The sequence below is a fragment of the Pongo pygmaeus genome, chromosome 8, assembly GCF_028885625.2.
Source record: "Pongo pygmaeus isolate AG05252 chromosome 8, NHGRI_mPonPyg2-v2.0_pri, whole genome shotgun sequence".
In the NCBI taxonomy this organism is placed as follows: Eukaryota; Metazoa; Chordata; class Mammalia; order Primates; family Hominidae; genus Pongo; species Pongo pygmaeus.
Genome location: NC_072381.2, coordinates 12,232,097 through 12,247,100, shown reverse-complemented (window position 1 = coordinate 12,247,100; position 15,004 = coordinate 12,232,097). Strand labels below are relative to the sequence as shown.

At 45.6% G+C, this 15,004-nt stretch overlaps 1 protein-coding gene and 1 pseudogene across 3 annotated transcripts in view; one reads left to right on the top strand and one right to left on the bottom strand.

Moving 5' to 3' along the window:
* DHTKD1 (dehydrogenase E1 and transketolase domain containing 1) overlaps positions 1-15,004 on the bottom strand; it is a 60,964-nt gene that overhangs the window by 6,098 nt on the left and 39,862 nt on the right. For all 3 annotated transcript variants that reach the window (XM_054436023.2, XM_063669554.1, XM_054436020.2), the window contains 4 exons: positions 10,543-10,707; positions 5,849-5,931; positions 4,686-4,855; positions 899-984 (listed from right to left, as the gene is read on the bottom strand). In XM_054436023.2, the coding sequence (XP_054291998.1) occupies positions 899-984; positions 4,686-4,855; positions 5,849-5,931; positions 10,543-10,707 (504 nt within the window). The remainder of the gene's footprint in view (positions 1-898; positions 985-4,685; positions 4,856-5,848; positions 5,932-10,542; positions 10,708-15,004) is intronic.
* LOC129006961 (U6 spliceosomal RNA) lies at positions 7,225-7,325 on the top strand (annotated as a pseudogene).

Genomic DNA, 15,004 nt, shown 5'->3' with positions numbered 1-15,004 from the left:
CTTTTTTAAACGTGATTTTAATATTTTGATGACCAAAATGTTGTTATGCAGCAAAACGAAAAAGAAAAGAAACATGTAGGCCGGGCACAGTGGCTCGTGCCTGTAATCCCAGCACTTTGAGAGGCCGAGGTGGGAGGATCACCTGAGGTCAGAAGTTCAAGACCAGCCTGACCAACATGGTGAAACCCAGTCTCTACAAAAATACAAAAAATCATTCGGGCATGATGGCGGGTGCCTGTAATCCCAGCCACTGAGGAAACTGAGGCGGGAGAATCGCTTGAACCTGGGAGGTGGAGGTTGCAGTGAGCCGAGATCACACCATTGCACTCCAGCCTGGGTGACAGAGCAAGACTCCATCCCCCCGGCAAAAAAGAAAGAAACATGTATATATATATATATAGCCCCATAAAGACTCAGTATTTTCTTCTGCAGGAACAGCCTGAAATTAGATTTTATATTTTGGTTATCTTTAAAGAATTGAACTGGCAATAGGGAAGAAATCCATTTGTTGATACTCCAAGACAAACAACATGCATAGGCTGGGCGCGGTGGCTCACGCCTATAATCCCAGCACTTTGGGAGGCTGAGGTGGGCGGATCACGAGGTCAGGAGATCGAGACCATCCTGGCTAACATGGTGAAACCCCGTCTCTACTAAAAATACAAAAAAAATTACCTGGGTGTGGTGGTGGGAGCCTGGAGTCCCAGCTACTTGGGAAGCTGAGGCAGGAGAATGGTGTGAACCCGGGGGAACGAGCTTGCAGTGAGCGGAGATTGCGCCACTGCACTCCAGCCTGGGCAACAGAGTGAGACTCTGTCTCAAAAAAAAAAAAAAGAAAGAAAAGAAAAACAACATGCACACAAAACACAAAACACTACCAGAGAAAACGTGTGATTACCTTGCAGGCCAGCTGCTTTTCAAACCTTGGAGAAACAAATAACCACGGACCCATGTTCTGAGGTTCCTCCTGACTCCAAATATGATCTATGAGAGAAGAAATTCATTTCAGCACCTCAAGTAGACACATGCAGACGGTCCCCAATTCACTGTGATCCCACCTACAATGGAGTTTTCAACTTTACAATGGTGTGAAAGGGATTCACATTCACTAGAAACTGTACTTCAACTACCCATACAACAGTTCTGTTTTTCACTTTCGGTACAGTATTTGATAAATTATTTGAGATATTCAACACTTCATTATAAAATGTAATAGATTTTGTGTTAAATGATTGTGCCCAACTATAAGCTAATGTGAGTGTGCTGAGCGTGTTTAAGGCAGGCTACGCTAAGCTGTAGTTTAGGTGTATTCAATGCATTTTCTTTTTTCTTTTTTAAGTTCTGGGGTACACATGCAGGATGTGCAGGTTTGTTACGTAGGTAAATGTGGGCCATGGAGGTTTGCTGCTCAGATCATCCATCACCTAGGTGTTAACCCAGCATCCATCAGCTATTCTGCCTGATGCTCTCCCTCCTCCGCTGTGACCCTTGGACAGGCCCCACTGTGTGTCATTCCCCTCCTTGTGTCCACGTGTTCTCATCATTCAGCTCCCACTTATGAGTGAGAACATGCGGTATTTGGTTTTTTGATCCTGCATTAGTTTGCTGAGGATAATGGCCTCCAACTCCATCCCTGTCCCTGCAAAAGACATGATCTCATTCCTTTTTACAGCTGCATAGTATTCCCAGCTGTATATGTACCAAATTTTCATGTTTTGTTTTTTTTTTTGACACAGAGTCTGGCGCCCAGGCTGGAGTGCAGTGGCGCAATCTCGGCTCACTGCAACCTCCGTCTCCCAGGTTCAAGCAATTCTTCTGCCTCAGGCTCCCAAGGAGCTGGGACTACAGGTATGTGCCACCACACCCAGCTAATTTTTGTATTTTTAGTAGAGACAGGGTTTTGCCATGTTGGTGATCCTGGTCTCAAAACTCCCGACCTCAGGTGATCCACCCACCTCAGCCTCCCAAAGTGCTGGGATTACAGGCGTGAGCCACTGCGCATGGCCTGCATTTTCAACTTAACAGTATTTTCAACTTATGATGCATTTATTGGGATGTAGCCCCCTCGTAAGTTGAGGAGCATCCGTACACCAAAACAGGAAGGGGAATATCTAGAGATATGTTTAGAGAGATTTTTCTCTATATATTCGAATTCAATTAAATATATGCTTTTCCAATATGGCATAGTGTTGCTTGTCTCTTTTTTTCCTGGCAAATACAGTCATGTATCCACCACCTCAATCACGATTCAGAACAGTTCTATCAACCCCCAGCATTTCCTCATCCTGACCTTTTGTAGTCGACTCCAGCTCCCACCCCCACCACTGACAATCATGGATCTTTTCTCTATTGCTACAGTTTTTTCTTTGCCATAATGTCATATAAATGAAATCATGCAGTCTTGGGGCTCCTGGAACTGTAATAAGCATTTGTGATTGATTCACGTTGTTATGCACCGCAATGGTTCACTCCTTTCCATTGCCGAGTAGCACATTATATGGATGTGCCACTAATTGTTTGTTCATTCACTGGTTGAAGGGCATTTTGGTTGTTTCCAGTTTGGGGCAATTAGGAATAAAGCTGCTATAAACACTTGCCCACAGATTTTTCTGTAAACCTGTTTATTATTTTTTTTGTGACAGGGTCTCATTTTATCACCCAGTCTGGACTGCAGTGGCGTAATCACAGCTCACTGCAGCCTCAACTTCCCGGGCTCATGTGATCCTCCCACCTCAGCCTCTGAAATAGCTGGGACTACAGGCACATGCCAGCACACCTGGCTAATTTTTCTATTTGTTTTTTAGAAAAGGGGTTTTGCCATGTTGCCCAGGCTGGTCTTGAACTCCTGAGCTCAAGTGATCCACCCGCCTCGGCCTCCCAAAGTGCTGGCACAGGCATGAGCCACTGTGCCTGGGCTATTTTCTTTTTGTAATTAAATAAAAATTTTTTGAGAGGGTGGGTCTCACTCTGTCATCAAGGCTGGAATTGCAGTGGTACGATCATGGCTTACTGCAGCCTTGAACTGCTGGGCTCAAGCAATCTTCCCACCTCAACCTTTCAAGTAGGCTAAAACTACAGGCATGTGCTATCACGCCTGGCTAATTTCTTTTCTTTTTTGTAGAGACAGGGTCTTGCTATATTGCTCAGGCTGGTCTCCAACTCCTGGCCTCAAGTGATCCTTCTGCCTCGACCTCCCAAAGTGCTGGGACTACAAACATGAGCCACCATGCCTGGGCTGTGAACGTGTTTTCATTTCTCTTGCGTAAATACCTATGAGTGAGACTGCTAGGGGAATATGGTAACTTGGTGTTTAACTTTATAAGAAACTTACTTTTTTCCAAGGTGGCTGTACCAGCTTTCACCCACCAGCAGCGAGTGAAGGTTCCAGTGGCTCTGCTCCTCATCAACACTTCACAGCGAGTCTGTTGTTTTGTTTTGTTTTAGTTTTAACCATTCTAATAGGTGTGTGGCCATAGCTCATTCTGGATTAATTTTCATTTCTTTTAACATGAATAATATTGAGCATCTTTTCAAGTGCTTATTTGCCATCCAGTTCTTTGGAGAAATGCCTACTCAAAGCTTTTGCATTTTGAAAAATTGGATTATTTGTTTTCTTTGGGTTTGTTTGTTTTGTTTTTTTGAAATGGAGTCTCACTCTGTCACCCAGGCTGGAGTGAAGTGGCACAATCTTGGCTCACTGCATGCTCCGCCTCCTGGGTTCAAGCGACTTTCCTGCCTCAGCCTCTGGAGTAGCTAGGATTACAGGCACCCGCCCGCCACCAAGCTTGGCTATTTTATGTATTTTTAGTAGAGACGGGGCTTTTCCATGTGGGCCAGACTGGTCTTGAACTCCTGACATCAAGATCTGCCCACCTTGGCTTCCCAAAGTGCTGGGATTACAGGTGTGAGCCACCGTGCCAGGCCTTTTTTTTTGTTTTTAGAGACAGGGTCTCACTCTATAGCCCAGGATGGAGTGCAGTGGCACAATCTGGGCTTGCTGAAGCCTCAGCCTCCCAGGCTCAAGTGATCCTCCTGCCTCAGCCACCCAAGTAGCCAGGACTCCAGGCGTGCACCACCATGCCCAGCTAATTTTTATATTTTTAGTAGAAATGGGTTTTTGCCATGTTGGCCAGGCTGGTCCCAAACTCCTGAACTCAAGTGGTCTGCCTGCCTTGGCCTGCCAAAGTGACAGGATTACAGGTGTGAGCCACTGCTCACTGGCCTGAGATTCACTGAGTGAGCCACTGCTCAGCCCTGGCTGAGATTCAACTTTCTTCTTTTTTTTTTTTTTTTTTTTTTTTGAGACGGAGTCCCACTCTGTCACCCAGGCTGGAGTGCATTGGTGCAGTCTCAGCTCACTGCAAGCTCCACCTCCCAGGTTCACACCATTCTCCTGCTTAAGCCTCCCCACTAGCTGGGACTGCAGGCGCCCGCCACCACACCCGGCTAATTTTTTGTATTTCTAGTAGAGACGGGGGTTCACTGTGTTAGCCAGGATGGTCTCGATCTCCTGACCCCGTGATCCACCCACCTCAGCCTCCCAAAGTACTGGGATTACAGGCATGAGCCACCGCACCCGGCCCAAGATTCAATTTTCTAATAACCCCCACCACATCTTTTCATTTAAAAGAGCTGAAATGGGTTTCGGGTATCTGAACATCAAAACCCGAATGAGAACCCCTTACCTTTAACATGTTTGTATTTGCTCATCTCTTGCTGTAAAGAATCCAATGGGAAGGGGCAGAGTTCCTCTACTCGGATGATGGCAAAGTCATGCTTCTTGGCCCCCAGAGATTCTCTTTGCTTCATCAGGGAGTAGAAATGTTTGCCGGAGCAGAACACGAGGGTCTTAACCCTGTTGGACACAAAAGGAACAATAGGGTGGGGGAGAAATTTTTTAAAGTAAGAATTATGTCAGAAGAGGCCAGGCGCGGTAGCTCACGCCTGTAATCCCAGCACTTTGGGAGGCCAAGGTGGGCAGATCACGAGGTCAGGAGATCGAGACCATCCTGGCTAACACGGTGAAACCCCGTCTCTGCTAAAAATACAAAAAATTAGCTGGGCGTGCTGGCGGGCACCTGTAGTCCCAGCTACTCGGGAGGCTGAGGCAGGAGAATGGTGTGAACCCGGGAGGCGGAGCTTGCGGTGAGCCGAGATCGCACCACTGCACTCCAGCCTGGGCGACAGAGTAAGACTCCATCTCAAAAAAAAAAAAAAAAGAGAACTATGTCAGAAGAAAGGGGAGACAGTGCAGATTTAAAGGCCTCATGAACAAGGTGGTGGGGGTCTCTGCAGCTGAGTTCAGTCACAGGCTATTCCTGGAGATCCTTCCTCAGCAACATGCGCCTACAAAGTCCACTTTCCCACTCACACTTAACTCATACTCCACTGACTTAAAGGACTTATATTAGGATAGAGGAGGCCAGGCATGGTGGCTCACGCCTGCAATCCCAGCACTTTCAGAGGCGGAGGTGGGTGGATAACCTGAGGTCAGGAGTTCGAGACCAGCCTGGCCAACACATGGTGAAACTCCATCTCTACTAAAAATAAAAAAATTAGCAGGGTGTGGTGGCGGGCGCCTGTAATCCCAGCTACTTGGGAGGCTGAAGCATAAGAATCACTTGAATCTGGGAGGCAGAGGTTGCACAGAGCCGAGATCGCGCCACTGCCCTCCAGCCTGGGCAATAGAGCCAGACTCAGTCTCAAAAATAAATAAATAAATAAATAAATAAATAAATAAAAATAGGAGAGGGGAGATCTGCATCACCTGTGATCTCTTACTGTGAACTACTTTTCCCATTAATTAAAATTCTGCCACAGAGTATGAAAACAGAGATACATATCTTACTTTTTTGGATCCACAGATGAATCACCAATGACCGGGTTAAATGTTGTTCCTGGTGCCATTTCTTGAAGAGTTGACACGGCTGCCTACGAGGGAGAAGAGGCCACACATCCAGCAAGCAACAGAAAGAGGTGATGCTGTCACTTACAAGGGTTGCTATCAAACATGAGTACCAAAGTTCTAGCCTAGCACTGCAAGGAAACACATGTACTAATAGACGCAATGCCTTGTCAAAAAATATCAGTTCTGTATACTTCAGAGTAAAACTATGTTTCTGAGGTTACATAAGATAGCCTTTTGGAATCTTAACACTTTGGGAGGCCAAGGCAGGAGGATCGCTGGAGGCCAGTTCAAGACCAGCCTGGGCAACACAGCGAGACTCCCTTTGCACCCCCTACTCCACCATCCCCACTGGTGCCCTGCCTCTATTAAAAAAAAAAAAAAAAAAAAGTGCGGTGGCTCACACCTGTAATCCCAGCACTTTGGGAGGCCAAAGTGGGTGGATCACTTGAGGTCAGGAGTTCGAGACCAGCCTGGCCAACATGGTGAAATCCCGTCTCTACAAAAATATAAAAATACAAAAATTAGCCGGACATGATGGCAGGTGTCTGTAATCCCATCTACTCAGGAGGCTGAGGCAGGAGAATCGCTTGAACCCAGAAGGCAGAGGGTGCAGTGAGCCGAAATCTCACCATTGCACTCCAGCCTGGGCAACAGAGCAAGACCCGATCCGAAACAAAACAAACCAAAACTGGCCAGTTGCAGTGGCTCCAGCCCATGATCCTAGCACTTTGGGAGGCTGAGGCAGGTGGATTGCTTGACTCACAAGTTTGAGACCAGCCTGGGCAAGATGGCGAAACCCCGTCTCTACAAAAAAATACAAAAATTAGCCAGGTTTGGTAGCACATGCCTGTAGTCCCAGCTACTCAGGAGGATGAGGTGGGAGGATAGCTTGAGCTTAGGAGGCAGAAGTTGCAATGAGCCATGATCATGCCACTGCGCTCCAGCCTGGGTGACAGAGCCAGACCTTTTCTCAAAAAAAAAAAAAAGAAAGAAAGAAAAGAAAAAGACTGGGCGCAGTGGCTCATGCCTATAATCCCAGCACTTTGGGAGGCAGAGGTGGACGGATTGCCTGATGTCAGGAGTTCAAGACCAGCCTGGCCAACATGGTGAAACCCCGCCTCTACTAAAAATATAAAAGTTAGCCAGGCGTGGCAGTGCATGCCTGTAATCCCAGCTACTGGGGAGAGTGAGACAGGAGAATCGCTTGAACCTGGGAGCCGGAAGTTGCAGTGAGCTGAGATGGTACCATTGCACTATAGCCTGGGTAACAGGAAACTCCATCTCAAGAAAAAAAAAAAGTAAAAAGATTGCCTTTTGTGCTTGTTTTGGCAGCACATATACTAAAATTAGAACACTACAGAGAACATTAGCATGGCCCCTGCACAAGGATAAAAATAAAAATTGACAAATGAATTTAAAAAAAGATTACCTTTTGTCTGGTGCCACGACATAATTTTAAGAATCAGACTGGACGCGGTGGCTCATGCCTGTAATCCCACCACTTTGGGAGGCCGAGGCAGCCATATCGCTTGAGGCCAGGAGTTTGAGACCAGCCTGGCCCACACGGCGAAACCTCGTCTCTATTAAAAATACAAAAATGAGCCAGGCATGGTGGTGCATGCCTGTACTCCCAGCTACTTGGGAGGCTGAGACAGGAGAATTGCTTGAACCCAGGAAACGGAGGTTGCCATGAGCTGATATTGTGCCATTGCACTCCAGTCTGGGTGACAGAGCAAAACTCTGTCTCAAAAAAAAAAAAAAAAAAAAAAAATTGCTGTGTGTGGTGGCACACACCTAATAGTCCCAGCTACACCGGAGGCTGAGGCCTTGCTTAAACTCAGGAGGCAAAGGTTGTAGTGAGCCAAGATTACGACACTGCATGCCAGCCTGGGCGACAAAGCGAGACTCTCTCAAAATAACAAAAAAAAAGAAAAAAAAGAGCCCCATCAGAAAAATGGTGCTAAAGGCATTGCATTAACTCTTCCTAAATGTTCGGTGATGCTTCCAGGCTTATGAGGTCACCTCGAAATATATAAGATTGTTTGCAAAACACTGGGTGAGAAAGAACCAGTAGACCACTATAAGTGAACTAAAAATGAATGGCTGCTATTGGTAAGACTACTGAAATCCATTTCCTGGCTATTGACTAGATACTGACTCCTAGGGCCGGGCTAGGGTGAGTCAAGTAAGGTACCTAGTGCAAAAAGTTTAAGGAGGCACTGATTTTAGGGCCATGAAAATATCGCCCCTGAGAATGAGTACCTCCCTACTCCCCTCTGAATGCTAAAAACTGCTTAAACAACAAGGCCAGGCATAGTGGCTCACACCTATAATCCCAGCATTTTGGGAGGCCGAGTCAGCCCGATCACTTGAGGCCAGGAGTTCGAGACCAGCCTGGCCAACATGATGAAACTCCGTCTCTACTAAAAATACAAAACTTAGCTGAGCATGGTGGTGCAAGCCTGTAATCCCAGCTACTCAGGAGGCTGAGGCAGGAGAATTGCTTGAGCCTGGGAGGAGGAGTTTGCAGTGAGTGAGCCGAGATCGCGCTCTCCACTCCAGCCTGGGCAACAGAGCGACACTCTGTCTCAAGAAACAAACAAACAGGCCGGGCGCGGTGGCTCATGCCTGTAATCCCAGCACTTTGGGAGGCCGAGGCGGGCGGATCACGAGGTCAGGAGATCAAGACCATCCTGGCTAACACGGTGAAACCCTGTCTCTACTAAAAATACAAAAAATTAGCTGGTCGTGGTGGCAGGCGCCTGTAGTCCCAGCTACTCAGGAGGTTGAGGCAGGAGAATGGCCTGAACCTGGAAGGCAGAGCTTGCAGTGAGCCGAGATCGCACCACTGCACTCCAGCCTGGGTGATAGAGTGAGACTCCATCTCAAAAAACCAACCAACCAACCAACCAACTAACCAACCAACCAAGGGGTCGAAGCAAATCACTCACAGCTTTTCTTCAGTACCCCTCAATTCCAAATATACACTCTCGAAACTCTGTGAGCAGCACAAGATATTCTTGAACAGCCAAATTCTAAATGTCTTCTTTCACCTCAGCAGTCATATCCAAATAAATGTAAAAACTGTAATACTCCCGGCCGGGCACGGTGGCTCATGCCTGTAATCCCAGCACTTTGGGAGGCCAAGGCTGGCGGATCACATGAGGCCAGGAGTTCGAGACCACCTGTTCAACACAGTGAAACCCCATCTCTACTAAAAATACAAAAATTAGCCGGGCATGGTGGCGAATGCCTATAATTCCAGCTACTCAGGAGGCTGAGGCAGGAGAATTGCTTGAACCCAGGAGTTGGAGGTTGCAGTGAGCTGAGACAGCGCCACTGCAATCCAGCCTGGGTGATAGAGCAAGACTCCATCTCAAAAAAAAAAAAAATTTAATACTAATTCTAATTAAAACTCATATGAACCTGAAAAAATTATAGCAGATGGGATAAATATATGCTTAGTAGTATTTATTATTTCTATTTGAAATTTGATTCAATTTCTATTTGAAAACTAGCATATTTTTGTGATTTGAAAAACACAAAACAGATAAATAGGTAAACCTACGTATGTGTTAAATGATGAAATGATAAATTTCATGCCACTGCACTCTAGCCTGGGCAACAGCGCAAGACTCCATCTCAAAAAGAAAAAAAAAAAAAGAATGATAAATAATGCCATTCATTTTCAACAGAATACTTTGAATTCCCAAATTGCTGCTATCAAAAAAAATAGTACTTAGACCATATGGGCTTTAAAACTTTTTCTTTTCTTTTTCAGACAAGATCTTGCTGTGTTGCCCAGGCTGGAGTGTAGTGGCATGGTCATACCTCACTGCAGCCTTGAACTCCAGGGCTCAAAAGATGCTCCCATCTCAGCCTCCTGAGTAGCTGAGAGCACAGGTGTGAGCCACCACACCAGCTAATTTTTTTTTTTAGAGATGGGGTCTTGCAATGTTGCCCAGGTTGCTCTCAAACTCCTGGGCTCAAGCAGTCCTCTTGCCTAGGCCTCCCAAAGTCCTGGAATTATAGGCCTGAGCCACCGTGCCCAGCCTAATAGCCTAAAAGCTTTTCTAAATATTATTTCTGCTCAGGAGGACACTAGTATAACATCTGCTATCCCTGTCCTTCATTACAATTGACAGAAAACCTACCTATCTTTCCAGGTAGTCTTAAAAGGCTGTTTAAAAAATGAAAGCAGGCTGGGTGTGGTGGCTCATGCCTGTAATCCCAGCACTTTGGGAGGCTGAGGCAGGCAAATCACCTGAGGTCAAGAGTTAGAGACCAGTCTGGCCAAGATGGCGAAACCCCATCTCTACTAAAAATACAAAAATTAGCTGGGCGTGGTGGTACGCGCCTGTAATCTCAGCTACTTGGGAGGCTGAGGCAGGAGAATCGCTTAAATCCAGGAGTCAGAGGTTGCAACGGGCCGAGATTGCACCATTGCACTCCAGCCTGAGCGACAGAGTGAGACTGCATCTCAAAAAACAAAAAAAAATGAATGTAGCAAAGTCAGTTGAAACTAAAAAGGTGTTTCTGTAATTTAAATATAATTAGATATGGAAAATAGAGAAAAATGGAGTGCAAAAAATGACAAAACGAGGAAGGCTTGTTCGCCAGCTTCTTCTACTCACCGGGAGCCTGAGTAACATCTTAGGGGAAGCAACAATGAGTGGTTTTCTGAAGTTCCGGACCATCTGTCTCCTAAGCAAGTGGAAATACTGCGCAGGAGTTGTTGGGTGAACCACAAACATGTTCACAGTGTCTCCGTCCACCCCCTCTTCCGCACTGTCACACATCTGGGAGAGAAGTGGCAAGAAAGGAGAAGAACGTTCAGATCATCTATTTCAGTCGTAGTGACAATGGGCTAGCCAAAGGGAAACACAGGTGTTCTTGATTATAGCAGAAAAGCTATTGCCCAACATTACAGAAAAATACCAGCAGGTGAATTTATGAACGGTGAGGTATTAACCAAAGGAGAGCTCTGATGGCTTTCTCCACTGGCCCAATTCTGTGTCATCTAACACAATTGTTCCCAAACACGGCTGATAGCAAGAATCATCTGGAAAGGACTTTAAAAAAAAAAAAAAAATACATATTCTGATTACTACAGGGTTAAGATAGGGGAAGGAAGCACTATCAGAATCTCACTTTCCTAATGTAATAAACAAAACGATTTTGTGTGTGTGTGTGTGTGTGTGCGCTTTAAGACAAAAAATCAAAAGCAGCTAATAGAAAGGTTGAAAAATTGAGGGCAAGGAAGTTAAATCTCAGAAGATCCCAGTGGGACAGAAAGCCAAGGCATAACTCCTAACCCTACCCCAAAGGCAGTGAAAGGAAAGAAAGAGAGTTGACAAAATCTGGACAATTATTTTTGTTGTTACAGAGTCTCACTCTCTCGCCCAGGCTGGAGTTCAGTGGCACGATCATAGCACACTGTAACCTCAAACTCTGGACTCAAGCAGTCCTCTCACCAGAGCCTCCCAAGTAGCTGGGACTACAGGTGCCTGCTACCACACCTGACTAATTTTAATATTTTTGTAGAGATGGGGTCTTGTTATGATGCCGAGGCTGGTCTCAAACTCCTGGGTTCAAGCGATCCTCCCACCTCAGCCACCCAAAGTGCTGGGATTACAGGCATGAGCCGCCGTGCCTGGCCTCAATCATGATCATCTTCTTTTTGCATACACCCTTGATTCCCATGACCCTTCACTCCAACCCATAAACCTAGTTAATCCCCACTTTCTGCCTGTTCCATGTCTGCAGAGAAAGTAGCTAGAGACAACACAAAATCACACGAACGGTCTTACTTTAGAATCCTGACCAACAATCTGAGGTGGGCCCTTAATGACCTTAGACTCTTAAACTCTATTTCCCTAACTCACTCATTCTCCTTCTTTCCCAAGTGACTAATTCACACCTTTAAACTCAGGACCTCCTCCTGCATCACCACTCTCAGCTAATGACCTAACAGCATGTCCTCAGACCATCTACACACACATTCTCACCTGCACCCATCTTCTCTGCCTTCCATTTATTGCCACCAACCATGCTCCTGTCTAAAGCTAATTTAATCCATCATGTACTAGAGCCCACCCCATTTTACCCATGCAAGGAAATCACTCAGTTATTCTATCCGCACCCCTACATCACCATTCTCTTCTTGTCTACTGGATTATGCCTATCACCAAATAGGCCTTATTTCCTACCTTTAACACAAAACAAAGGCCTGGCGCGGTGGCCCATGCCTGAAATCCCAGCACTTTGGGAGGCCAAGGTGGGAGGATCACATGAGGTCAGGGGTTCAAGAGTAGCCTGGTCAACATGGTGAAACCCCATCTCTACTAAAAATACAAAAATTAGCCGGGCATCATGGCACAAGCCTGTAATCCCAGCTACTCGGGAGGCTGAGGCAGGAGTATTGCTTGAACCTGGGAGGCAGAGGTTGCAGAGAGCCGAGGTTGCAGAAAGCCAAGGCTGCAGCATTGCACTACAGCCTAGGTGACAGAGCAAGACGCCATCACAAAAAGAAAACAAAACACAAAAAGAACTCTTGACACAAATTTTCCCACCAGCTACTGTCTCATTTTCTTGTTCTATTTATAGCAATACTCCTCAAAAGAGTTAAGTTGACTTTCCTCCTTTTTTTTTTTTTTTTTTTTGAGACAGAGTCTGGCTCTCTTGCCCAGGCTGGAATGCAGTGGTGCAACCTCAGCTCACCACAACCTCCACCTCCCAGGCTCAAGTGATCCTCCCACCTCAGCCTTCCAAGTAGTGAGGATTATGGGCATGCACCACCACCCACCCAGCTAATTTTTTTAGTTTTATTTTTAGCAGAAATGGGGTCTCACCATGTTGCCCAGGGTGGTCTCAAACTCCTGAGCAAGATATCCACCCACCTCGGCCTCCCAAAGTGCTGGGATTACAGGTGTGAGCCACCATGCTAGGCCAACTTTCCTCCCTTGAATAAGTTCTGGAGATCTACTGTGCAGGATGGTAACTGTAGTTAACCTATTATATACCTGAAAATTGCTAAGAGGATAGATTTTAAATGTTCTCTTCACAAAAAATGGTGAGTATGTGAGGTGATGGGTCTGTTAATTAGCTTGATTCAATCATTTCACAATGTATAGCTGTATCAAAACATCACATTTTATACTATTAATATATACAATTGTACCTTTGTCAATTAAAAATTTTTAAATAAATACACTTTCCTTTCTCTAGAATCAGGAATCAGGGGTGTCCAGTCTTTTGGCTTACCTGAGCCACACCGGAAGAAGAATTGTCTTGTGTCACACATAAAATACACTAACACTAACAATGGCTAATAAGGTAAAAAAAAAAAAAAATCACAAATAATGTTTTAAGAAAGTTTATGAATTTGTATTGGACCACATTCTTTTTTTTGGAGACAGAGTCTCACTCTGTTGCCCAGGCTGGAGTGCAGTGGCGCAATCTCAGCTCACTGCAAGCTCCGCCTCCGGGGTTCACACCATTCTCCTGCCTCAGCCTCCCAAGTAGCTGGGACTACAGGTGCCTGCCACCGTGCCCGGCTAATTTTTTGTATTTTTAGTAGAGACAGGGTTTCACCGTGTTAGCCAGGATGGTCTTGATCTCCTGACCTCATGATCCGCCCGCCTCGGCCTCCCAAAGTGCTGGGATTACAGGCGTGAGCCACCGTGCCCGGCCTGTATTGGGCCACATTCAAAGCTGTTCTAAGCTGCATGCAGTCCATGGACACAGGTTGGACAAGTTGCTCTAGATAGTCCTTAATATGTCCCAGACAGACTTTTGTCCCTACCACTCCATCAAAACCACAGTCATCAACCAACAAATGGACTCGTGATTTCTAAATCCAGTGGTTCATTCTTATGCCTCATCTATTTATTTGTTTGTTTATTTTTAGTAGAGACAGGGTCTCACTATGTTCCCCAGGCTCGTCTCAAACTCCTGGGCTCAAGCGATCCTCCCACCTCGGCCTCTCAAAGTGCTGGAATTACTTCACTCGTCATCTTAATTGACACTGACACTCCCTCTTCCTTGATATGTTTCCTTCGCTTGCTTTCTAAGCTCTTCCTCCCACCTCACTGGTTGCTCCTTCTTCGTCTCACTTCTTCTTCTCTGCATCCTCTGAGGTTGGACTATCCCAGGGCCCAGAGTTCAGGCACCTTCTCTCCTCCACTGTGCTCGTTGCTTCGATGACTTCATCCAGACTCACGACTGTCAATGTCATCTGGTGGCCGATGACTCTGAAACTGTATCCCCCACCTACTCAGTTCCTCTATTTCTTCAACAACTAGTAGTTTTGTATTTCACATGTCATTCTTTAGTTTATCTACCATTTCTTTAATCTCTTTTTAAATAAAATTCTCGATGTCATCATTAATGTAACTATCCATCTATCTGTTGTTCTATCTACCTATCTATTAAGCTATCATCTATTTCTACATTTTAGCTGCACACATGCCAAATCATTAACAATATGCATGCTGAAGTACTTGGGGTGACATGTATTGATATCTCTATTTATTAATTAATTATTTATTTATTTAATTTTTTGAGACAGAGTCTTTGTTGTCCAGGCTGGAGTGCAGTGGCGGGATCTCGGCTCACTGCAACCTCTGCCTTCTGGGTTCAAGCGATTCTCCTGCCTCAGGCTCCCGAGTAGCTTGGATTACAGGCATGAGCCACTACACCTGGCTAATTTTTGTATTTTTAGTAAAGATGGGGTTTCACCATGTTAGCCAGGCTGGTCTCGAACTCCTGACCTCAAGTGATCCACCTGCCTTGGTCTCCCAAAGTGCCAGGATTACAGGTGTGAGCCACTGCGCCCGGCTGATGTCTCCATTTATTTTGAAATGAATCAAAAAATAAGATGGATTGAAGGACACCAGAATGACAGATGAATAGATATGTGAAAAAAACAAGTATAATAAAAAATAATGGTGAATTCTAGGGAGTGGGCATATGAGTATTCACAGTAAATTCTGTCCAACTTTTCTGTATATCTGAAAGTCTTCATAATAAACTATAAGGAAATAACATGCCGAGGACTGTTGTGGGGTGGGGGGAGGGGGGAGGGATAGCATTAGG